This window comes from Ambystoma mexicanum, chromosome 14 (genome assembly GCF_040938575.1).
Source record: "Ambystoma mexicanum isolate Mex_15411 chromosome 14, UKY_AmexF1_1, whole genome shotgun sequence".
NCBI lineage: Eukaryota > Metazoa > Chordata > Amphibia > Caudata > Ambystomatidae > Ambystoma > Ambystoma mexicanum.
The window spans coordinates 38,801,085-38,825,153 of record NC_090940.1 but is presented as its reverse complement, the minus strand read 5'-3'; the positions used below and the strand labels follow the sequence as shown (position 1 = coordinate 38,825,153).

Here is a 24,069-nt window from a genome sequence, read left to right as displayed (position 1 = left end):
GGGGTCAGTTGATTAAAAATCTTTTTCATTATTTGCAAAGATTCAAATAATTTGCCTTATGTAGCTGGCCAATTGTTTTGGTCAGTCTCACCCCCAAGTACATTATCTCCTTCTCTCGGAATGGAGAGAACATGTGCATATTTAGTATCTGTTTCTTTGAGAGACCCAGCCCCATAATTTTGTATTTTGTCATGTTGATTTTTAGGCCCGAAATGTTCTCCTGTTCTTCCAAGGTTTTAATTAGTTCCGGTATTGGGGTCTCCGGCTCAGTCAACGTCATCAGCATATTATCTGCATATGCTGCTGTCTTGTCAACTTCCACACGCCCATCAAAGGTAATCCCCTTTATATCACTATTTTGTCGAACTATGAACAGGGTTTCTAAGTATATTGCATATAGTATTGGGGAAAGGGCAACCCCGCCTCATCCCCCTTTCAATAGTTTTAATTTTTGATCAGTTTAAATTAATCGAGAGACGCATTACATGATTTTCATAAATGACCCCCACCTTCTGTATACATTTGGGGCCGAAACCCAAATGTCTCATTGTCTCGAATCGATGAGGCCATTTGACTATCAAATGCTTTCTCAGCATCTAACTATATCTACATTGCAGGGACCTTTTTAACCTCCACTTTCTAGTAAATCACCCTTCTCTTATTATCCCACGTTTGCCTCCCTGTTAGGAATCCAGATTGATCCAGCCCTATCAACGAGGGGAGGATACGTTTCATTCTTGCGGCCAAGATCCCTGTATACATTTTTGCATCAATATTCAATAATTCTATCGGCCGATAACAACTACAAAAGTGTCAAATCTTTATTAGGCTTCCCCAATAAAACCACTGTCGCCTCTTTCATAGATCTAGTTATATTTCCGCTTTGCTGGAAGGAGTTAAACACTTGTTAGTATTGCCGTTAATTCCTTCCTAAAGATCTTATTAAAAATAAAACTGCTGAGAAACCATCAGGCCAGGTGCCTTATTTAAGGAGATGCTCCTTGTCATTTTCCTTACTTTTACTCAGTTATTTCTTCCAAAGATTCCCCATCCTCTATATCTACTTTTGGCATCGGCCGGTTCTGTAAAAACATCTTAATTGCCTCCAATTTAGACTTTCAGATGAATATAACTGTTTGTAAAAAGGATCGCACAACATCATCTGTTCCTTTGGCTATCGAGCCATCACTAGTTTTATCCCTTTAACATGGCAGTTCAAATTTTGTTGTTTCAACTGTCCTGCTAATATTTTATTATGAACTTTATTAGCTTTAACATAATAGCGTTGATTTATATTAGGTAGAGATTTCACCGCCCTCTGTGTTTGAAGTAACTCCAACTGTTTCCGAGCCTCCCTCAATTTATTATACACCTCCCCCCTACTTTGTTTCACCTAGCTACTCTTTTTTATGGAATCTAGGAGAGGAATAGTCTGGCTAATGGGATTTTTTTCAGTGAAAAGGTTATCAACGAAGTCGCACCTGGCGAGGCTGGATTCTTCAGTGCCGATGCCAAAATGGTGAGCAGCTTTTTTTAGCAGCTCATTGTAAAGAGGTTAGTCCGCAATAGGGGACGAGTGAAAGCCCTCAACTACGGAGGGGTCGACAGGGATGTCCGAGTCATCTTGGTCTTGAAAGTAGTCGTCCCCATCCACCTGACCATTCAGATGATTCAGGGCTTGCTTGGCAGAATGCGCCCTGATCAACCAATCGTCCAGGTAGGGGTAGACGTGAACCCTCCTCTCCTGAGGTGCGCTGCCACCACTGCCATTAACTTGGTGACGACCCTAGGGGCGGAGGTCAACTCGAATGGTAGGACTCGAAACTGATAATGCGAGTCGCCAACTGCGAACCTCCGGGATTTTCTGTGCCTGAGATGGATTGGCACATGAAAATAAGCATCCTGAAGGTCCAATGACACCAACCAATCCTGAAGTTGCAGGCCTGAAGGATCTGAGAAAGAGTAACCATCTTGAACTTGTCCTTCCTGAGGAGCTTGTTCAAGCCTCTTAAGTCCAAGATGGATCTCACTCCTCTGTCCTTTTTGGGGCTAAAGAAATGTGGGGAGTACCATCCCTTGTTCCTCTCCGCTACAGGTACTGGTTCTATAGCACGTTTCTCTAACAGGGTTAAAACTTCCTCTTGTAGGAGCGGGTCTGGAAGCTTCAAAGAGTGTCTCCCCGGTGGATTGCTTTGAGGTTACGTTAGAAAAGGAAGCAGTAACCTTGGGCTATTCTTTCTAGAGCACAAACATCTGTAATAATGGCTCGCCATTCTTGCAAATGCTGCAACAGCCTGCCTCCTACAGGTGTCTTGTGATGTAAGCCCTCAAAGTGGTTTTGTGGCAGTTGCTGCAGCTGTTGATGGCAAAGAGGCTGCAGCTGGGGCTGATTTAGCACGTTTTTTTTCTCTGGCCTCTTTGACTGGCCATTCCTCTCGCCTTTCCATAGGAGGGGTAATAACGATAGGATCGTCCCTTCCAAGATTGTCCTGACGCACGAAAAAGGCTATTGTTGCCTAATAGCAGCTCTTAAAGATTTGGCCGCTGCTTTTGAGGTCTGCAACCTCTCAAGGCTCTCGTCAGCCTTGTTCCCGAAAAGGTGAGACCCGTCAAAAGGCATGTTCAAAAGACTGTTTTGCACGTCTGGTGCGAAACCCGACTTTCGCAACCATGCAAATCTGCATATCAGTGTTAGTGGCCATGGACCTGCTCACGCTATCTGCAGTGTCCAATCCAGACTGAAGGGATTCTTGCATAGCTTCCTTTTAACGATGAATAGGAATCCTTCTCTTTCTTCCCATTCTGGTATGTGCTCCTCCGCCATTGCAATGCACTCCCACAGAGTGTATGAAAATATTGCCAAGGCACATGTGGAGTTGGCTGATTTTAATGCCATACTCCCAGCTGAAAATACCTTGCGTGCCCAAAGATCCACACGCTTGTCATCCCTATCCGGAGGTATAGAAGGGTACGCCACCTTATTTGAAGCTATGGCTGCCTGGACCACCAGACTCTCAGGAGTAGGCTGTTTGGACAGATAGCCGGGGTCGCTACTGGAAGGGCGGTATTTTGAAGGGAGGGACTTATTCACAGGAGGAATTGAGTCCGGGGTCTTCAGAGGGGCCATGATCCAATATGTCAGTCAGGTCATCCTGGATGAACTGAGTTGGTGGTCTAGCCCATCCTAAATAATCCACCACCTTTGTCATCAGTTGTCTGTATGAGGGATTGGCATGTTCCCCTGGTTCTGGTCTGCCAAAATCTGTCTCAGGTGATGTGTCAATTCCACTGGCGTTATGCAAGGTTTCCACTAAATCCCTCATTCTGCTTTCCTCAGAAATTAGACATCCTGGGACATTAGTGGTGCCATACTCTAGGCCAAAAGAAACATCCTCCTCCTCAGACATTTCTTGTTCTTCAAAAATTGAAGTCAAGGATTTAAAATATTCCTTCCTTGGTAGAGGTTTATACATTTTTTCTGGAGGAGCTGTTACAGTGGAGGCTGAAGGTTTTGTAGTCTTTGCAGCTTTTTCTTTTGCTGCTGTTTTGTCACTTTCTGGCTGAACTGGAGCCTTTGAAACTTTTGGCACCAAAGTCTTTGGGGTCGACATCGATAAAGGCATCAATGGCACCAACAAAATACCAGTCGTCGGCGGAGCTGGCTTCAAGGGTTTTCAGATGCTCTTCGAAAGCTCGTCCTTCGTGGTGCCTCGGGTTCCAGACAGCGTTGATGACCTCGAGCGGTCGACTCGAGCGATCTTTATCACTCGGGGTCCTGGAAGGTTCCAGATCTTTCCTCCTTCGATCACCTGGGCTCGAGGGCACGCGAGTGTCGGAACGGTAACGCTCTCGGCCGGCTTCCGAGGAAGGTGCGGACCAAGGCTTAGCCTTTTCAAAAACCTGCATCATTTTAACTCTAAATGCTTCCCATTCTTCGGAGGAAGAATGTTTTGTGGGGCATTCGTCCGAAGACGAGGTGGAAGGAGACCGGTGGAGTCTCTTTTTGGACTTTTTTGTTGAAGATTCTTTGGGACCTAGACCTATGTTTTCGCCTTTCATGCTGAGGAGATTTTTCCTCATTGGATCTCGACTCGACGCTTGAGGCTTTTCGGTTGGGTTTTCGACCTACCTGTAGTTTTCCCTTCCTCTCTCGCAAGGCCTTGCCCGTCATTACCTGATACTTCGTACAGGCCTCCATGTCATGGTTTTCACCGAGGCACCACAGACATTCTCGGTGCAGATCCGTGATCAACATTTTGAAACCACAGGTTTTACATTTTTTGAACCCCGAACGCGAGGTTGTTTGGGTCGACGATAAGGACATCTCGAATATCTTCTTCACAATAACTGCGTCACAGAACTATCGAGGCGTGCCGATTCTCCAAAGCAACACGTACTGCGGAAAAACGGAACTGAGGCCAACGGACGCCGCGCGTGCTACTTGTATACCCGATGACGTCTGCGAGAAAAAAATTCCGAAGCAGCTAAAGCTGGGCGAATACATCTAAGATAAGAATACGTTGGAGGACACAATCCATTCGAACATATGTTTCTGAAACCAAGATCAGCCGTCGAGATTTTCAGAGTAAACAGCCGTTGAATTAGTGCATCGAAATGCAAACGACAGAAGAGGTTTGGATGCGTTTTAACTCACAAAATAGCTCAAGCTACGGACTCCGTGAAAGAACAAGAGGGACCTGTGAGCAACCTGACAATGGCTCACCTGCTAGATCCCGGGTATCTGTCATCCAGTTGGCCAGGACATGGCCATCACTTTTGGATCCAGTTCCTGGGGGTGGGCCAGTGTGGGATCGATCACCTGGGTGAGGAGTCTTCAGGGAGTGGGACACCGGATGGCGCGACAGTACCCCTTCCCTGTAACACCTTTACCCCATCCTACCAGGTAGGATACGGAACAAGTTACTTACCTGTAACTGTTGTTCTCCAGCATAGGTCTGGCATGGATTCACATGCTCATGAATCTTCCCCGTCGTCAGGCTGGGAATCCTCGGTAAACAAAAAATCAGTTTCAGTTTTGTTTCTGAACTGTCTTTCTCCTAATAACCAATCACTGATCTCTGGGTTATACCGCCCCCAGTCAATGACTGCCCTCTACCTAAGCCCCTCCTCTGGCAGTCATCTTCAGATTTGGTAGCACGTAAAGTGGCAGTAGGACCAAGAGAAGAGCTGCAGAGGGGTACGCGGGAGGGTTCACATGTGAATCCATGCCAGACTCAAGCTGTAGAACAACAGTTACAGTTAAGTAACGTGTTCCTTCTCCAGCATGGGGTCTGGCATGGATTCACATGCTCATTACTAAAGAATACATAGCAGTACACGCATGCACAACCACAGGAGGTGGCAAGGCTCAACATTAAGCATATAAACAACTCAACATTAAGCATCTCTTACCTCCTCACCAGGCTCACCTTCAAGCAAACAGGTTGCGTAGCCCTGCTTGGCCGAATCTGGACTCCTCCCTGGAATCCCAGTCGACGCAGTAGAATCTCGTGAAGGTGTGCGTCGACCTCCACGTAGCAGCGCTGCAGATTTCCAGCAGGGGCACACCAGACAGGAACGCCGCAGTTGCAGCGATCGCTCTGGTCGAATGGGCTCTCGGACGGCCAGGCAACGGTCGGTTTGCCAACCGATGACAATGGGTGATGCAGCCGGCGAGCCACCGGGAAATGGAAGCCTTGGAGAGGGCCTTCCCTTGGTTCACAGGGCCAAAGTTCACAAACAGCTGTGATGTCTTCCAAAAACTCTTTGTGCGGTCCACGTAGAACTTTAGCGCTCTAGCCACATCCAGCGAGTGCAAAGTCCTCTTAGCCAGCGACGAAGGTGACGGGAAGAAAACAGGTAACACCAAGGGCTCGTTGAGATGGAAGTCCGACGGCATCTTGGGCATGAAGGAGTGATGCGTCCTTATCACGACCCTCGTGGAATGTCAAATATAGAGGCTTACAGGAAAGGGCCTGGATCTCTCTCACCCGTCGTGCGGAGGTGATGGCCACAAGAAACGCTTCCACGATAGGAATTTCAAAGACGCTGAATGCAGAGGCTGGAACGGAGGACCCATGAGCCTAGTCAGCACACATTGAGCTCCCACGCCGGGGCTGGAGCCTTCACCGGCGGGAACAAGCAGAAAAGTCCTTTCATGAACTCCTTAACCAGGCGATGCAACCACAGTGACTACTGTCCCAGAGTTCTGGTATAGCGGAAGATAGCCGCCATTTTGATGGACGCGTGCGCCAGCCCCGCCTTGGCCAGCGACAGCAACTACGGCAGCACTTGAGGGGCCGTAATCCGTAGAGAGTTTTATCTTCTGTGCACGGCACCAGACAGTGAACCTCTTCCATTTATGTCCGTAGCACTCGACGACGCCCTGGCCTTGGCAAGCACCTCCTTGCAATCCGCCGGGATCTCGTACCCTCCAAACTCTAGTGCTGCAGGAGCCAGGCCTGCAGGTTCAGCGACCCTGGGTGGTGGTGCAGAATTGCGCCTCCCTCCATGGCGAGAAGATCTGCGTCAGCCGGAAGCTTGACTGGAGGGCATGCTGACATGTCCAGAAGGTCCGGGTACCATATCTGCCTCGGCCACGCCGGTGCGATGAGGATCATCCTGCACCGAGACCGTCTGAGTTGACTGATGAGTCGCAGAAGCAACGGCAGTGGTGGAAACACAGGAACAGGCCATCCCAGGGGAAGGAGAATGCATCCCCCATGCTCCCCGGCTGGTGAAACCTGCTGGCGAACCTCCGGCACTTGGTGTTCGTCGCCGTCGCAAACAGATCGATCTGGGGAATGCCCCATCATCGAAACAGTAGGTTCACCTGATCCTGCCGAAGCTCCCACTCGTGGCAAGAATGCAGCTACCTGCGGAGTTAGTCGGCGACAGTGTTCTTCACTCCTGCCAGATGAAAGGGAACCAGGAACATCCTCTGGGCGACGGCCCAGTGCCATAGGTCCTGCGCTTCCTTGGAGAGGGCCGGTGATCTGGTGCCCCTCCTGCTTCCGAATGTAGAACATTGTGGTGGTGTTGTCGGTGAAGACTTGCACCACCTTGCCCTTGAGCGACGGAAGGAATGATTTGAGGGCCCGAAACAGGGCTCGGAGCTCCAGGACATTTATGTGCAACGACTTCTCCTCCGGGAGCCAAAGGCCTCTTGCGTGGAGATCTCCGGTGTGCGTGCCCCATACCTCCAGGGAGGCATCCGTTGTCACCGTCTCCTGATGTGCCGGGGTCTGAAAGTCTGTGCCTGCCGCCAGATGCGCACAGACGCCCCACCATCGAATCGCTCGGCGGAACGTCTCGTTGAGGGCGATCTTGTCCTCTGAGCTTCCCGATACCTGGATCCAATGGGCGTCGAGGAACTCCAGCAGCGGCCGCATCCGCAGCCTGCACAGCCGAACGAGGTAGATGCATGATGACATCATGCCGAGTGGGGACTTGATGGACCTCACCCTGGACACTTCCATGGTCAACAGCTGTTGAACCTTGCCCAGGATGGCCTTTATCCTGTCCTCCGACGGTGCAGCCAGACGTGACACCGTGTTGATCCTGGATCCCAGAAACGGAGCGCCCTGCGATGGCACCAAGCAGGACTTTGCATAGTTTATCGAGAACCCCAGTTCCGTGAGTAGGCTGACAGTCCTGATCGTATTGTCCAGATAGGGGTAGACATGGAGCCCCTGCAGGCGCAGATGTGCCGCAACCTGCGCCAGGCACTTGGTAAAGACCCTTGGCGCCAACTTCAACCCAAAGGGAAGGGCCTTGAATTGACAGTGTTGCCCCTGGACCATGAAGCGTAGAACCTTTCGATGCCCCTTGTGGTTGGGGGATGTGAAAAGAAGGATCCTCCAGGTCCAAAGACCACTTGAAATCCCCTTCCTCCAGCTGCCCCAGCACGTGCTGGAGGGTGACCATCCTGAACTTCGGGGATTTGATGTATTTGTTGAGGCGGCAGAGATCCAGGATGGGCCACCAACCGCTGGTCTTTTTCCTGACGAGGAAGTACCGCGAGTACACTCCGGAGCCCCAGAGCCTCTTCGGGACAAGTTCTATTGCGCCCTTTCTCAGCATCGATCGTACCTCTAAAAGCAGTTGTGGGACTTGGTTTTCTTGCCTGGCCACCGGTGGTCCGTGAGCCAGGGCGTCCACCACCCAACGGTGGGTGGAGATGGACTTCCACATGCTGACGAAGCTCGCCAACTGGCCTCCCACCGGGGTGCTTGCGTGGTGGCCCGACGTCATGGCCGGTTCAGTCCTGCTTAGTCGTGGACGAGCCACTTTGGGGGCCTTGGCGACGACGATTTCCTCCAGCTTTACTGCGGCCCCTGTAGGCTTCCTGGGCCGAGGAACGGGATAGATGGCGGTATGACTAGAAGTTGCCACTGAATCCTTGGAAGGCACCATGGGACTTGCCTCCGGAGGTCCAAAAGGATGGCCGTCGCTGTTGGAGTGTGCCCAAGGCACGGGCTGTATCGGTGTCTGCCTTGATGGCTTGCAGAAATTCATCCACTGTCTTGCCGAACAAGTTGTCCCCGTCGAGGGGCATCTCCAGTTCCCTTGTCTGGACGTCTTGACGGAAATTGGTTGTCTTCAGCCAACCACGCCACCGGTGGCAAATGCCAATGCCCATCTGGCGGACCCGGTGTCTGCGATGTCTGTGGCTACCGTGATGGCATGGTCCGATCCCACCTCGCCTTCTTGTAGGATCTCAAGGGCCTCCACCAGGAGAGGGGCGATCTTAAATCAAAGCTCTCCGTCATAGTGGGCCACGATGGCGGGAGCGTTGGCCGCCTTAATGGTCGTTGCCCCTGACGAGATGACCAGTCGCCCCATGGCGTCCAGCTTCTTTCCTTCGGCGTCCGGTGGGGAAGTGGAAGTCGATGCTGCCGATCCTGCAGATTTCTTCCTGGCCACTGCCGAGACCACAGAGTCCGGCGAGAGCTGGGATCTGAGACCCTTCGGTGCAGAGTCTGGCACCCTGTATTTCTTCTTGTACCAGTCTCTTTTTGCCGGGGCCGAGGACAGGTTCTTCAGGAGGGAAAGCCCTTCGTCCCAAATGTCGTCCAGCAGCGGGATCGAGAGCATGGTTTTCCTCTTGGTCTCTCAGCGCTGAGATAGGAACCCCTCCTTCTGTTCCTCGGGGTTCAGCTGAAAAAGCTCAGAGGACCTAGCGATCATGGCGTGGAATGAGCCAATCTCGTTGGGTGAAGAAGCTCGGGGTAACGTTGATGGGATGTCCATGCCGTCGTCACCACCGTCGTCGTCCGTCCCCTCTGTCTCGCCCCTCGGAGGGGGGATGGAGGTGAAGGATGGCGGGGTGGAGGCGGATGGACTCACCACCGCTTGGGCAGAGGGTCCCCTGATGGTCCCGGCGCCACAGGCTCACCCACCGGAGCCACGGGCATCCTTGTCCTCATCTCTGAACACAGGGTGCACAGGGCTTGAAGAATGTCCGTCGGTGGTGCCAGCGGTTGCAACGGGAGCATCGGCAGTGGCGTGGTGTCCTCAGGTTCCTCACCATCCTGCCGCCCCTCATCGCTTTCCACGTCCGCCTCGTCGGGTTCCTTCCCGTAGGACCTGGCCTCGAACTTCTTGTCCAGCACCGTCTTCAGGCCTGAGAGCTCCTCCTCCGCAGATATATCTGAGTCCGGCAGGACAACCGTGCCCCCCCCCCCTTCTTCTTGGCCAGGGGCAATGGCCTCGGGGAGATGATTGGCATTGCTTTCACTGGGGTCTTTTCGATGGGCATGAAAGAAGATTCCCTCTGAGTGGGCAGGGAAACTGTTGGCTTGGGGGTCGTCTCCACTGGGGCCGCATTTGCAGTCTTCTCCAGGGATGCTACCACTCTCTCAATCGATGGCTTAGCCTGGTGAACCTGGGCCTTCACGACCTTAGGCGCATCTGACGCCTTCACCGTGGGAGGAGGATCAACGCCTCGATCCCCCTTGGCTTTCTCCATCAGAGAAGACCGGGCCTTCTCGCAAAGCTTACCATGGTGGTCTGACTTCTTTTCTTCACTGAGCCAGAGCGTTGGCTCATGGTTTATGGCGTTGGCGATGCTGCACCCAGCCTAGCTGCCGCAGAGCCCAAGCCAACGGTGCTCCCGGTGCCCGTGGACTCGCTGTGCTTTGCCTTATGTTGGGCCCCCGTCGCCGGAGCGCCCTCCGAGGTCTTAGAAGACCGCTCCAATTTTCTATTGCGAGAAGTATGCTGCCGGGGCTCACCCGCCACCGAGATCTTCGTCTGCAGCCAATCGGTGAGCCGCTTGGGACGGTCCTTCATGCTGCGTGGCACCATGTATCAGGCTCTGAAAGTTCAGTGAACTCACTGGCCTGTCTTGTCACACACTCCGTTCTCCCCCTCCTCCTCACCTGAATCTTCTGGTGGACGGTGTGTATTGTTTCCCCTTCCTCCTTTGTATTGGATGTTTTTTCTTGTCGAGGTATGTCTCCCTCGAGTAGACGCCACCCTGCGTCTCTATAAAACAGACCGGCTTGGGACCCCTGCCCGCCAGAGCCAAATGAGAGGAAAAAGCCCAAGGCAGAAAAAACCTCTCAAGGATGTTGTGGATTTGTGGCTGATTGCAGAAGTCAGATGGAGTGGTAAGTATTAGATGGATATCCAAGCGTAGTGCACAGACCGCTGAAAGTTTGTCTGTCGCAGAGTTGTATGACAGAGTAAGTACAATGATGTCCAAAAGGTCAAAATTCTTTCCAAAAAGCGTCCGGAGAGCAATGGAGGGAAGAAGAAATAAGAACGAAAAAAATAAAGGATGGAAGGTACAAGAATAGAAAGTGAAAGCGACAGGTAAAAGAGAAGGGAACAAAGGAACAGGTTGAACAGCTAATAAATAGTAGGAAAGCAGATCAAACGAGATGGGCGGAGGACCGGGAAAATAGATGAGGAAAATGCCGGAGTAGAGAAGCCCGAAAAAACTCAGAAGTCACCGAAGGAGGGGAAAAGAAAGGCACCGAAAAGGCTACAGAGCCCAAAGAGCAAACAGAGCTTAGCGGACATTGGGAGAGCGAACAGCTCACACGGGAGCCACCAAAAGGATAACGAGCCGCAGAGAGGGTAGCTAAGAAAGCAGGGAGGTACGCGAAGTACAGCACGGAAACCCAAGGTAAGCAAAGGGTTGCAACCCACCGAAGGAAGCGTGGGGGCGTGGCTTTAAGGAAGGGAAAGCAGGACAGTGGAGCATTCAATGGCGTCCTAGTTTCCACGCGTTCCATAGACGCCATGAAGGGGAACGGGTGACACCATGTCCTTGCAGAATGCACAGGAATCCTCCCCGTGCAAGCTGTCCGGATGTAGGCAATAAAAGGTACAGGGAGTGCCCATCCTGCTGGAAGATGTTACGCAGCCCGCATCCCAGGCAGATCCTGAACAGGGTCTCCTTTATCCTCGGCCATGTCCACGCGGTGTAGGCCTCTAGGAATCTTCTGGAATCCTCCAAGAAGTGAACTCGACGAAAAGTTGCCCTTGAGGGGCATAGAAAGTTCCGAAAAATGTGTCCCCGTTAGTGGTTGATGGATCGATGGAGCTTGAGGCTCGATTGACAAAAAAACGAGCAAACTTTTAAAATAAATAAAATCGCAAAACACAGTAAAAGCGCGAGAGCTATAGCACAAGGATTCCCAACACTTGAACGTGTGGTAAAAATCTGAAGATGGCTGCCAGAGGAGTGGCTTAGGTTGAGGGCAGTCATTGGCTGGGGGCAGTATGACCCAGGGACCAGTGATTGGTTATTAGGAGAAAGTTCAGAAACAAAACTGAAACTGATTTTTTCTTTACCGAGGATTCGCAGCCTAACGACAGGGAATATTCATGAGCATGTGAATCCATGCCAGACCCTATGTTGGAGAATTAGGAATTCAAACCCCCAACCCCCTTTTCCAACATGAACACTTCCTCACTGGCAGCTCACTAGAAGAGAAGATAGACTAACACCTGAGCCGTATACCGGACATTTCCCAATACAATGGTCAGGCAGGGTCAGGCAATTACTGACCAATACACACACACACACACACACACACACACACACCTGACTTCCATTACACTTCTCCGCACGGATAAAAGGCGGAGCATGAGAGCACACTCTGAGCAAGGCAAAGCACAAGAGGAAGCAGCAGTTCCAAGATGTCAGTTTAATACAAGGCGAAAGACGGCAATACCGAAGGAGAACACAAGGAGGTAAGTGCCCTTGACCTTTTCAACTAATGACTGTTACTTTCATGAACCTTTGAGAATAGGGAACGTAAGACCCAAAATCAAGGCTGAAGAATCCTGGATTGTGTCTCGGAAGTACCCGAGGCTCTACCGCATCGATAGTCAAGGCAGGGAGAATCATTTGCCGCCGTGGTACTGTCCGTGGCTCCTAGAACAAAGCAGTGCCAGTGAAGTCAGCACAGCCCGTGAATTGGGGATAGTGATACCAGACCAGTCTGTGTTGACGCCAAGGTTGCAAGCAGCAACATTGTATAGTGAAAGCTGAAGAGAACAGTGTATAAAGCATATGTGGCAAGTAGCACACACAAAACTAATCAACAGATGAGTGATTGAACTTTGAAGCCAAGATACAATACCTTACGGTTGTCAGGCACCACAAATGTGCACATTCGAAAGTCTCCGTTAGGTATCCAATTGAAAGGTGGCAAATGCTAAAGAGTGATAAGGAATTATGAAATCGAAGTGGTCCTACAACGGGTCAAGCAAAACCCTGTGCATATTCGAAAGTCTTTAATAGTAATAGCATAAAGAAAGTTGATGACAAAGTAGATTAAATAGGTCCGAGCCCGGAGGAGAGAGATCAGCTAAGAGCTTTGGTTAAAGCAAGTTTCTGTTAAAAGTTACATTGGAAATTGAAATTGGTCAGAGCCCAGCAGGGGGAGGCTAAATGAATATGGTGTTGAAAAAGGGATCCGAGTCCGGCTGAGGGGAATCCGAGGACAATAGTGAATTGCCTGAGAAATGGAGTACTTGTGAAAATCTAAAAGAGTAAAAGAACTTCTTGTTTGTCGCATCAGGCCCTCTGAAAAAGAGGCTTTCAAAGGCAAAGAGACTTGAGCAAGGAAGACCCCGATGCTAATGATTGGTTTCTCTGGCACGAGGATACAGTTCAGAGACTGTGCTAACATCGAGTGTACTGCCTTGCCCTGTGCCGAAAACGTGGGGAAGGGAGTACAACGGCCTGAATATCCTGACATATCATTTTGTGAACACTTTTCTTTTTTGTTAGTTAGTTGCCACACTATTTGTATTTAGAAATAAGGATTGGCAATATGTTTATTAGTATAGGCTCTTATTTTGACAAGACACCACCAGGACTGCGTTATTATTATTATTTGATGGTCATAACCTGCTCCCATATGTAGATGTAGGATTACATAGTAGTTTTCAAACCATTTTTGAAGTTCAACAAACACCCTTCAGCTGTGGTCACTTGTGTCTGTCTTAGTGTTGATACCATGCCTTCCTTACGGACAGGTACATGGTACATCACACTAGGGATAGTATTCCAGTCACGCCCTGTCTATGTCCCTTTTCCACTTGGCATGTGCAAAAAGAAATTACAGTACACTTTACCCCTCAACAGAGTTAATAGGAATTCAACAATCCAATGCACAACTGTAATAGTAAAGTGGCAAGAGAAACAAATAAAACAATATAATGCTGCATATCCTTAAAAAATATGGGAGATAACTCACTTATATAGGACTTCCATAGCAGGTAAGTAACTATGCAATGTCCCAACAGACTCAGTTTTCAGGTAAGTACTTGGCGGGGGGTAGGAAGCCCAAGCTACCCTGGACAACTGTTGCCAAAGCCAAAAAGTAAGTTAGTAATAGAACATTTCTTTTAAAGCCATCTTGTAAATTAAGCGAACCTAGCGGTGCGCACTCCCTATCCCATCATCACACTAGGGGTTACCCGGGGGAACCTGGCATGAACTGGTCTGATCAGAGCAAGAAAAATGGTAGAATTGGGACCCACACAATCCCTATGTGGCGGAAGGGCCTCTAGAACATGCAAGTATTCTCATTCCCCCTAATCAGGTTTTCTAATGACCCCACCCCCAGGGCACCTAGAATCACTGGGGACACTTACCTCACTGGTTCCGTTGGTGGGTGTCCATGAGTCACAGGTGGAGTGGCTGAAGATGCTTGCGGGAAAGGGTCATTCTATGCAGATCTGATCTGATCTCCGGTTCTAGGACAGCTCTGACAGACCTGCAGACGGATCTGCCAGACACCTCAGGACAGCAACCATAATTACTCCCACGTTGAGGCAGGGGCACCAGGTTTCAGCAAATCAAGTGCAAGGAAGAAATCCAGTCGGGTTCAGCAGGCCTGACTGTCGGCAGCAAGAAACAGGCTCCAGGAATGCACCTCTTCGCAGTGGAGAAAAGCAACAGCAATATTCCTGGGCCACAAGTTGACTGTCTGCAAAGTCCCAGCTCCAACTCTGAACCATGACTGCGCTAGCAAAGAGACCCAGGCAGTGGTTGGGCAGCCCACAGGATGGTCCTGTGACTCTTCGGAGGTACACTTCCAGCAGGCTTCTGTTGCAGGATGTAGGACCAGCTATTACGTGTCCAGGGGAAGAAGGAAGGAAGAGCAGCAGAGCGTCACCTGGAGTTGGCATCAGCAATGATGCCTGTTCCTAGTAGCAGTCTTCTGAATGTTCAGTGCAGGCTCCTTTCTTCAGACCCTTGGATCCAGTGTGCGGCCACCAGAATGCCAGCTAAGCTCCTCTTATCCAAAATCCAGACTGGGGTTTACTGCAGTGTGACAAGGACAATAACCTGGCCTTGTGAAGATGGGACGGGCACCCTACCAGGGAGTCATCCAGAGCTAGTCCTACCCGAGGTGGACTGATGGTAGCAGAGAGAACCACAATACCTGCCCCCCTTGTGTCGAAACATTGGTCTGCATAACACTGCAAACTGATGCAATACCTCTGCAAGATGCTCGCCAGTAGTTGCTCATTCCTTTTAGAAACATTGCGCCTGTACCACAAAACGGGGGAAAACAGCATGATGCATGCCATGGAAAAGAGATGCAGGCTCGGCAGCAGATTGAGAAACCTGTTTTGGGGAGAGACAAACTACAGAGCTACAGTACGCAGAGAGAGATGCACAGCCATACGCCCAGCTACCAAGCAAGGAAAGGAACCCGTGCAACTAGCCGCGGGTCACCTAGACTACCATCGACACAAAGGGGAGAAGGAACCACGCTACCCTAACAGACTTCATTTGGAGACCCCCACAGGGATGGGTTCTGGAACATGAACTCGCACATTGGACTTCTTAGGCCACCATCTTTGGTAAGCGGCAAGCTGCAGAAAGTGGGTGGGGCTTATGACTTTTCATTAAACACACATGCATGCACGCATCCTGGCTAGTGAAGACTGGGCAAGATTGGCCGGGGAAGAGTTGGCCAATCCTGGGAGAGAAGTTGTGATAAAAGCAGTGAACAGGAATCCGGAAATGTGGGTTACCAGTGTGAGGTCAGTGGTGCAGGTGGTGGATGAACAAGAGACCAGCAGGAGGGAGATAGGAGTGGCAGCCTGTGGATGTGGATTGTGAAACAGATGAAGTATTGATTAGGGAGTGGAATTGGTACTGCAGTTTGAATGTGCGCGTTTGTGTGGTAAGTATTTAGAGGAAGTAGTGTAACACGTCATTGTGAAGCTAATGGTACTGCGTTAAAGGAGGGTACTTAAGCAGTAGTGGAGAAGAGGGATTGGTAGTATGGATGAGGGAGTAGTAGCGTGGAGGAGGGAGTAGTAGCGTGGAGGAGGGAGCAGTATCGTGGAGGAGGGAGCAGTAGTAACAAAGAATAGAGGTAGGAGGAGTGCAACATCGTAGAGCCAGGGGATTTATGGTAGGAGTGAGAGGAGGGGAGCTAGTGAGAGTAGGAGGAGAGAGGTAATAATGGGTATGTTAGAACTGACCCGAGTTTAACACAGCAATCACAAGCCACTGACCCCAAAACCCCATTAGTTCACTAACAACTGGATAGAGTAGGGACAGTTAGAAAGTCCCAGAGGGTGTAGAGACAGCCTGCTTTTAGATCATCATCTTTAGTGGAAGGCAGTTTCAGACAATAGGGGTCAACCTTCAGTAGCACTAACCTGGGGTTACAAATACCTGGGTTAGGGAGGAGGTTTACTATTAGACAGAGTGAAGGACAGCTATGGGCACCACAAAAATTAGAATAAAAACCCTTGTACCTCCTCTGAGATCGAGAGTGATTCCTGATTCATGTGACACCGGCCAACCAAAGGCAAGGATCTGCACCATTCTAACAGGTAAGGGATGTCCAATCATGGACATCCTCAAACCCTACAACTGCCCAGGAATGTACACTTCCTGGCAGGGATGTGTGTTGGGATCAGACGGTTTGAAACCCAATCCTGACCAGTTCAGCAACACAAAGGCATTGGTCTGCCAATCCAAGCCCTTATGCAGCATTTCCTAGCCTGAGAGGACAGGAAGGTAGCGGAATACAAAGTTGGGCAAAGGACTGGTCTTAAACCACATGGGAAGGCCATTTTGAGTATAGGGTACTCTAAATAGTATTATGTGGTAAAAAGCGATAGTGAACTGGAGTGCACCGGAAAAAAGATGAAAAACATGGTTCACTGCCACCAGCTCATCCTAGGCACATCATGCATGCTGCCACACAAACGTGAAGAAGGGATACAAAGTACCCCCTGTAGCACCACTGGAAGGTGGTGCCTGCTACATTAAAACTAAACAAAAAACACAACTAGGGGTTAACAGTCCCCCTGCACTGGTAGCCTTAGGGTTCACTAGTGCACCCAAATTATAAATAGGCTGAGCAGGAAAGTGAGGTTAAAAAGTTTACTTACCGCACATGCCAGGAAAGGGTTTAAGACAGACCAAGCTACTGGGGGTTCCATTGAAATCTATGGTGGAAAAAAGCAACAAGCAATAGCTTTCCTAGTATCCGCATTCAGTGTTCTTCAATAAGCAATTGGCCATGCTATACTGGTGACTCTTTTTCCTGGTGGCGAGAGACTGGACAGACCTCTGGAACAGGAGGGGTGTAAGCAGATCAGGATTCAGCCACACTCACCATGCTGGATGGCTCCTAGTACTAGAATCATTATTTGATGCTACAAATCAGGGATAAGGTTCATTGGCAGAACCAAGTGGGGCTTGTGTAGTACGTAAGTTGTGGGAAGAAGCCCAGGAAGAGTTTGGGGAGCTTTGTCCTACTGGCAATGGCACCCATGGGATGGCTCTGCTGCGCAGTGTTAAGGCTTCTAAAGGCACCCCCCCATCAGAGATGTGTGCAAAATACACCCCCTTAGAATCTCCCTCCCCTGCGATCCACAAGAGAGGCATGCGTTGCTCCCATCACCTACTCAGTGGTTCCTCCTGCTTCATCTCCTGTGCCTGGGCAAAGTCAAAGTGCGCACTGCCGGCTCCCTCACACAGCACGATGATGCGGCAGACACATTCAGCAGCGAAGACACGGGTGCGCCAGCGCGGGTTCACAAAGGGCTGAGACTGCTCATCCTTCCTAATGGTGAGCACCAATGCATCGTCCCCCCGGTCACCTTCCTCCTCCTGGGTGGTATCCACAGAGGCAGATGTGGTGAAGTCTGCAAGGGGGAGAAATGACCAAATAAAATAACTGGGTTCAGTGATGACGGGAAAATGTGAGAAAACACAGAGATGCAGCCCAACTTAAATAGGAGACATCCACACGTTACGCCTTAGTGAAGGCACATAAGCACTGCTCCAAAAAGGAAGGCAAGCAGACATTCTACTAAGAAAAGAGACTGACACTCCACCTGCAAGTAGGAGACACTGATTATACCAAAGGCACTGGCTGCAAGTAAGATACAGCCGCATACACACTGTATAGAAACAGGACCTTCGCAAGCTCTTTAGTAGCCACACACAACATGAAAAAAGCTGAGAAAGCTTGGTTGAGTTCTGCCTAAAACAATGCATTCGGAGCGTTGTATTTCTACCTGTTCTGGGGAGGGCTTAGGAAGATCAACCTGTTAATGGTATGATATGATATGTTATTTATAACACGCTTAATACACAGAGGTTTCTATGCTCGGACTCTAGGATCAAACCTGTGTTGCTCCATGTCGTCTTGCTTCCAAGGCAAGCACGTTGCCGCAGAGCTATTCTCCCGAGGATTTACAAAGGGTTTGCTCCAAGTTATTATAACTCTCACAGTAGAGCTGGCAGAGCAGTTAAGGGTTCATTCACAGGAGGTGAGAGGGGTGGTACTAAAGTACGGTTTACACAGACAAACACAGAGGCATAATCACACTGTATTTTATGGAAAATCTACTCTTTGTATTGATTGTGTACTGGACAGATCTAGATTAGAAGTTACTCCAAATTGGAAACTGGAGTATTAAAACCACGGAGGGTACCAGGAAACAATTTAAACAAGTATTAACATTTCTCTGCATCCAAGTAAGATTTTTAGATATTTTAAAATAAATGAATAGTTTAAAGGTTTTCCATCAGACCCAACAGGAGAATCAATCGGCAGCTCCCGGTTATAGGTTAAAAGTAACAAAGCTCCCAGGATAGCTGCAGATAAGGAAATCTTTGTGGCGATGTCGACGAGGAACCCCACAAATCTTTGGTGAAGTGGCCTCAAAAAGAAAATATCAGCACAAAGAAATTCAGAAGCAGAAACCCATGCGACTCGTTGAACTCAATGAGTACTTCTAATGCACTCCTATGGCTTTGAGGAAGTGGATATTGCACCTCATTGGAAGTGATCCTCACTACTACCTTCCTCTTCCTCGTCCCAGTTGTCAATGTACTATCACTAATGGGAGTTTGGGGAGCAATAACAGTAGATCTACCAGCAGGTTGGGGAGAAGTGTAACAATTTGCCATTAGGCCTTGTGGGAAGAGTAGAAACATCCCTATAAGGGAATGGAGGGCATGTGTTTTGCCCCCCAGCAATGTCATCTGTTCTCCCCAAGGGTCACTTCCAGCCAGGTGGTCCTCCCTCATATAGCCGCCCCCAAAGGCCAGGATCAGGTAGGACCTGCCGTCCCCTGGCCACATAGAGGGAGGTCATCTCAGCGAAAGGAGTGTTGACACGGTCGGATTCATCACATGGGTGAAATTTGACCAGTTGCCTTAAAGCAGGGGTGCACAACTGATTTTGACAGAGGGCCGAAAGTACCTTACATGATGGCTATAGTCGGCCGAAAAGTACATGTGGGTGGGGCAGAAGGCGCAGCGGGGCGTGGCATGACAGGAGGCTTTTTCAACCCCCAATTTTTATTAAACACATGGAAAAAAATGCTTTTTGAGGTTTAACAATTTTTATTTGTATTTCAAACTTACATTGTGTACTAAACATTTTCCATTGTTATCATTTATTTCTATTTAGTTATTGCATATCGTCTGTTTAATTATATATATTTTATTGACCCTTGATTTGACATTCCGTTATTTTGGACTGCTATAGTTTGCTGTTTGGGTTGCCCAAAAGGAGTATGGCCTTCATCGAGTCAGGTTTCCACAAAAAGCAAAGGATGTACATCTCCTAACTGTGCCTGTTTTAGCTTTATTATTGGGTTCTCACTTGGGGTCCGACACTATGCCCCATGGCTCCCACCCCCAACCAAACACTATGCCCCATGGCCCCCACTCATCAACCAAACACTATGCCCCATGGCCCCGCCCCCAACCAAAAACTATGCCCCCTGGCCCCCAACCAAACACTATGCCTCATTGCCCCCACCCCTCAAGTAAACACTATGCCCCATGGCTCCCACTCACCAACCAAACACTATGCCCCCATGGCACCCACCCCTCAACCAAACACTATTCCCCATGTCCCCCACTCCCCAACCAAACACTATGCCCCATGGCCCCCCACCCCCCAACCAAACACTATGCCCCATGGCCCCAAACCAAACACTATGCCCCATGGCCCCCAACCCCCCCAACCAAACACTATGCCCATGAACCCCAACCAAACACTATGCCCCATGGCTCCCACCCCCAACCAAACACTATGCCCCATGGCCCCCAACCAAACACTATGCCCCATGCCCCCTCCCCATGCACCTATACAGACCCGAACCCCCATCCCCCCCAACTCAGCACACAAACTCACAAGCATACACCAATACACTATGCACCCATACTGACTGAACCCCCCAACTCAGCACACAAACTCACAAGCATACACCAATACAATATGCACCCATACCGACCGAACCCCCATCCCCCAACTCGGCACACAAACATACACCAATACACTTTGCACCCATATCGACCCAAACCCCCATCCCCCAACCCAGCACACAAACTCACAAGCATACACCAATACACTATGCACCCATACTGACCGAACCCCCCAACTCAGCACACAAACTCACAAGCATACACCAATACAATATGCACCCATACCGACCGAACCCCCATCCCCCAACTCAGCACACAAACATACACCAATACACTTTGCACCCATATCGACCCAAACCCCCATCCCAGCACACAAACTCACAAGCATACACCAATACACTATGCACCCATACTGACCGAACCCCCTATCCCCCAACTCCGTACACAAACTCACAAGCATAAACCAATACACTATGCACCCATACCGACCCGAACCCCCCATCCACCAACTCACAAGCATACACCAATACACTATGCACCCATACCTACCCGAACCCCCCCACCACAGCATCTCAACATACACTGCACAGACATACAAATACAAACACCCATACAGACCCGACACCCCCCCCAGCCCCGCATCTCAACATGCACTGCACAAACATACAAATACCCATACAGACCTGACACACCCCCCAGCCCCGCATCTCAACATGCACTACACAGACATACAAATACAAACACCCATACAGACCCGACACACACCTCAGCCCTGCATCTCAACATGCACTGCACAGACATACAAATACCCATACAGACCCGACACACCCCCCAGCCCGCATCTCAACATGCACTGCACAGACATACAAATACAAACACCCATACAGACCTGATGCACCCCCCAGCCCCCTTCTCAACATGCACTGCACATACAAATACCCATACAGACCCGACACATTCCACCAGCCCCGCATCTCAACATGCACTGTACAGACATACAAATACAAACAACCATACAGACCTGACACCCCTCCCACCCCCCATCTCAACATACACTGCGCAGACATACAAATACCCATACAGACCTGATACACCCCCCCACTCCCTCCATCTCAACATACACTGCGCAGACATACACATACAAATACCCATACAGACCTGATACACACCCCACCCCCCATCTCAACATGCACTGCACAGACATACACAAACAAACATTCATGCACACCCGGCACCCCCCCCCCCCCAAAAACACAGCACAAACATACAGACCACTTACCGGTCGTCCTGGAAGGCAGGCTAGCTGGAATGCTGGCGAAGTAAGTGGAGCGGTACTACGGCTGGCGTGGCAAGCAAGGCTGAAATGCCTTCCGGCATCAAGCCTTACTGGCCACACCAGCTGTAATGCTGGCACTGCATTGGTGCAGCACACACGCACTACGTGGCTCGTAGGAGCTGCGTGGTGCGTGTGTGCTGAGCCAATGAGTGCCAGTGTTTTGTCCGGCCCGGAAGACAACAAAGACTTTCCTAATGGAGGGCAGCCGATGCTACTTGCGGGCCGCCCTCCATTAGGGAAGTCTTTGCGCCTCGCGGGCCGGACAAAATGGCATGGCGGGCCGCAACTGGCCAGCGGGCTGTATGTTGGCCACCCATGCCTTAAAGTAACACCGCTCTTTAATTTGTCAAGATTTTAAATGTTAGGGCATTTTACACAAGTTGCGGCCTGTGACAGAACTTGAAAATGCGCACCTTAGGTGACAGGGTTGTAACCACTTAGGTTTAGCCCGAACTACCCAAAGGTTTGGTATCAATGCCTGAGCAGCCAGGCTTAGTCTAGGAGGGAGAAAAGCTGTAGTGAGGCACACAGTACGTAGAGCACACAATCCGTTCAAGTAAACACTGACACAGTAGGAGTTATGTGAAAATAGTTCTTTATTTTATGTAAACCAAGGCTTTGGAAAATAAGTCATGAAAGTACTATCCACACAGTACATTCACAGTAGAATAAAAAGGTAGCGCACTTTGTATTGTACTTGTCATTTGTATAGTGCCAATTTTCCCATTATTAGAGTCTCAATGCGCTGTTAGTGGGAACGCCCTTGGCGGACTCAAGTCCAGAGTGTTTGAGGTCATGGAGTGTGATTAGGATGCGTGTGTGCATTTGGCCAAAAAAGGCTTAGCAGGGCTGGCCAGGCTCCGGTAAAGAGGCTGTAGGGGTGTGGTGGTGTTAGTGCTAGAGACTCTCTATGTGTTCAGCATGCCCAAACTGGTTATAGGTCTGTGCTACAATCTGCTGTCAGAGTTGTTGAGGTGTAGTGTAAGTATGCAGACAGTTTATGTGAGTTTATGTGAACAGCATGAATGCATTTTGTCGTAGTCCTTGCTGTATACGGATACGTGTGGATTGCCATGCCTGCAGCCCAGTGGAGTGGTATATTATACGTACCTTGCTGCCATTGATGGCGCTTTGTTAGGATGCCAGCTCAGAGATTCAACACTACATGAAGAAACACCTACATTTGGGATATATAGCTCATCTTTAAATCACAAATGTAAAGCAACACAAAAATGAATGACAGCTACTAATACTAATAAGCAAACTTAGATCAACTATTGCAACTTTAGTTAACTCTTTCTTAACCACTCTTCAAAAGTCCAACCCTATACTAAGTCACAAAAAGTCAAGGGGGCAATGGGGATCCAGTGACCAAGGGCTGAGGGAAAAGGTAGGTAAGCAGCAAAGAGAAAAAGGTTTACAAGGAGGTCTTGAGGTTTGCCAATAGGTAATACTTTCAGCAATTTAGAGCCCAATGGGTTGTTCACCCCAATGGGACTGAGGGTGCCCTGGAGGGGGGGTGCAAGTAACAACTTAACTGCAGCCCTCCAAGAACACCTGAGCAACACAACAAGACTAAGGTTAGTACCTAGGCTTGGAACAGTACCTTTTCAATGAAGAAATTGGTGCAGCAGGTTGGTCCCCAAGTAGAGGCAACAGTTGTCCTCGGTTTGGGTTTCTTGACCTGGACAGATGGATGCGCATGAGCAGTGGGACACCTAGCAGTGGATCTTTGCAGCACTGGTGCGTTGGAGTCCTTCACAGGCCTCGGTTCATCGCTGGTTGTCGTCCGGGAGACATTTCTTCGGTTTTCGACTCAGCTGAGAGGAATTCAAGGTGTGGAAAAGTGTCACTGCAGGCCCGGAAGGATGCAGACAAGGTATCAGCCAGATCTATCCTTCACACAATGCTGCACCGCAAAATGACACAAGTCCCAGGTTATTGGGAGTTTGCCATCTGGGAGGGTCACATCTCTTCGTGGGATGGCGCAAAATGCAGATGGTCTTCAGACTGGCCTCTCCAACCACTCTATGGGAGGAAGTTGTCTTCAAGAGATCTTCCCCATTGCTCGGAATTCAGGGTCGGGTCTTTAGCACTCAATGGCTCTGGCAGTCGCTTGGAATTTGCTGCGATGTCGTCCTTCGAATTCCTCTTCAGATCTTCATTTTAGTGGTTGAATATCAGGTTTAGCTCCAGGACCCTCACCTTTTATGAAAGAAAACTGGCTAAGACCACCTATGTATGCCATATGGTGTCCTTGCCCCAAATTATATATTGGGAAGACGGAACATAAGATCAAGACCCGTGTAAGTGAACACAGGAGCTGTATTAGGAATAGAACCCTGACGGCTCTTATGGTTGGAAATTTCATCATGCATGATCATAGTTGTGACGATCTCAAATGGACAATTTAAAAAAAAGATACCCACAAAGAACAGCAACTCTGCTGAAAAACAAATTCTGTCTAGAGAAGGGATGAGGCTTATCTCTTTGAGTAAGAGTCATCTATTGGGTTTGAATGAACAGATGGACTGGAATATATAGCATGTCCAGTCTTCACTGA

General features: G+C 49.5%; 1 protein-coding gene across 6 annotated transcripts in view; it reads right to left on the bottom strand.

Moving 5' to 3' along the window:
• HEATR5A (HEAT repeat containing 5A) overlaps positions 1-24,069 on the bottom strand; it is a 704,366-nt gene that overhangs the window by 233,158 nt on the left and 447,139 nt on the right. For 5 of the 6 annotated variants that reach the window (XM_069638471.1, XM_069638475.1, XM_069638472.1 and 2 more), the window contains exons 24-25: positions 17,410-17,649; positions 16,891-16,947 (exon numbers count right to left, since the gene is read on the bottom strand). In XM_069638471.1, coding sequence (XP_069494572.1) covers positions 16,891-16,947; positions 17,410-17,649 — 297 coding nt within the window. The remainder of the gene's footprint in view (positions 1-16,890; positions 16,948-17,409; positions 17,650-24,069) is intronic. The other variant, XM_069638476.1, reaches the window with a different exon arrangement.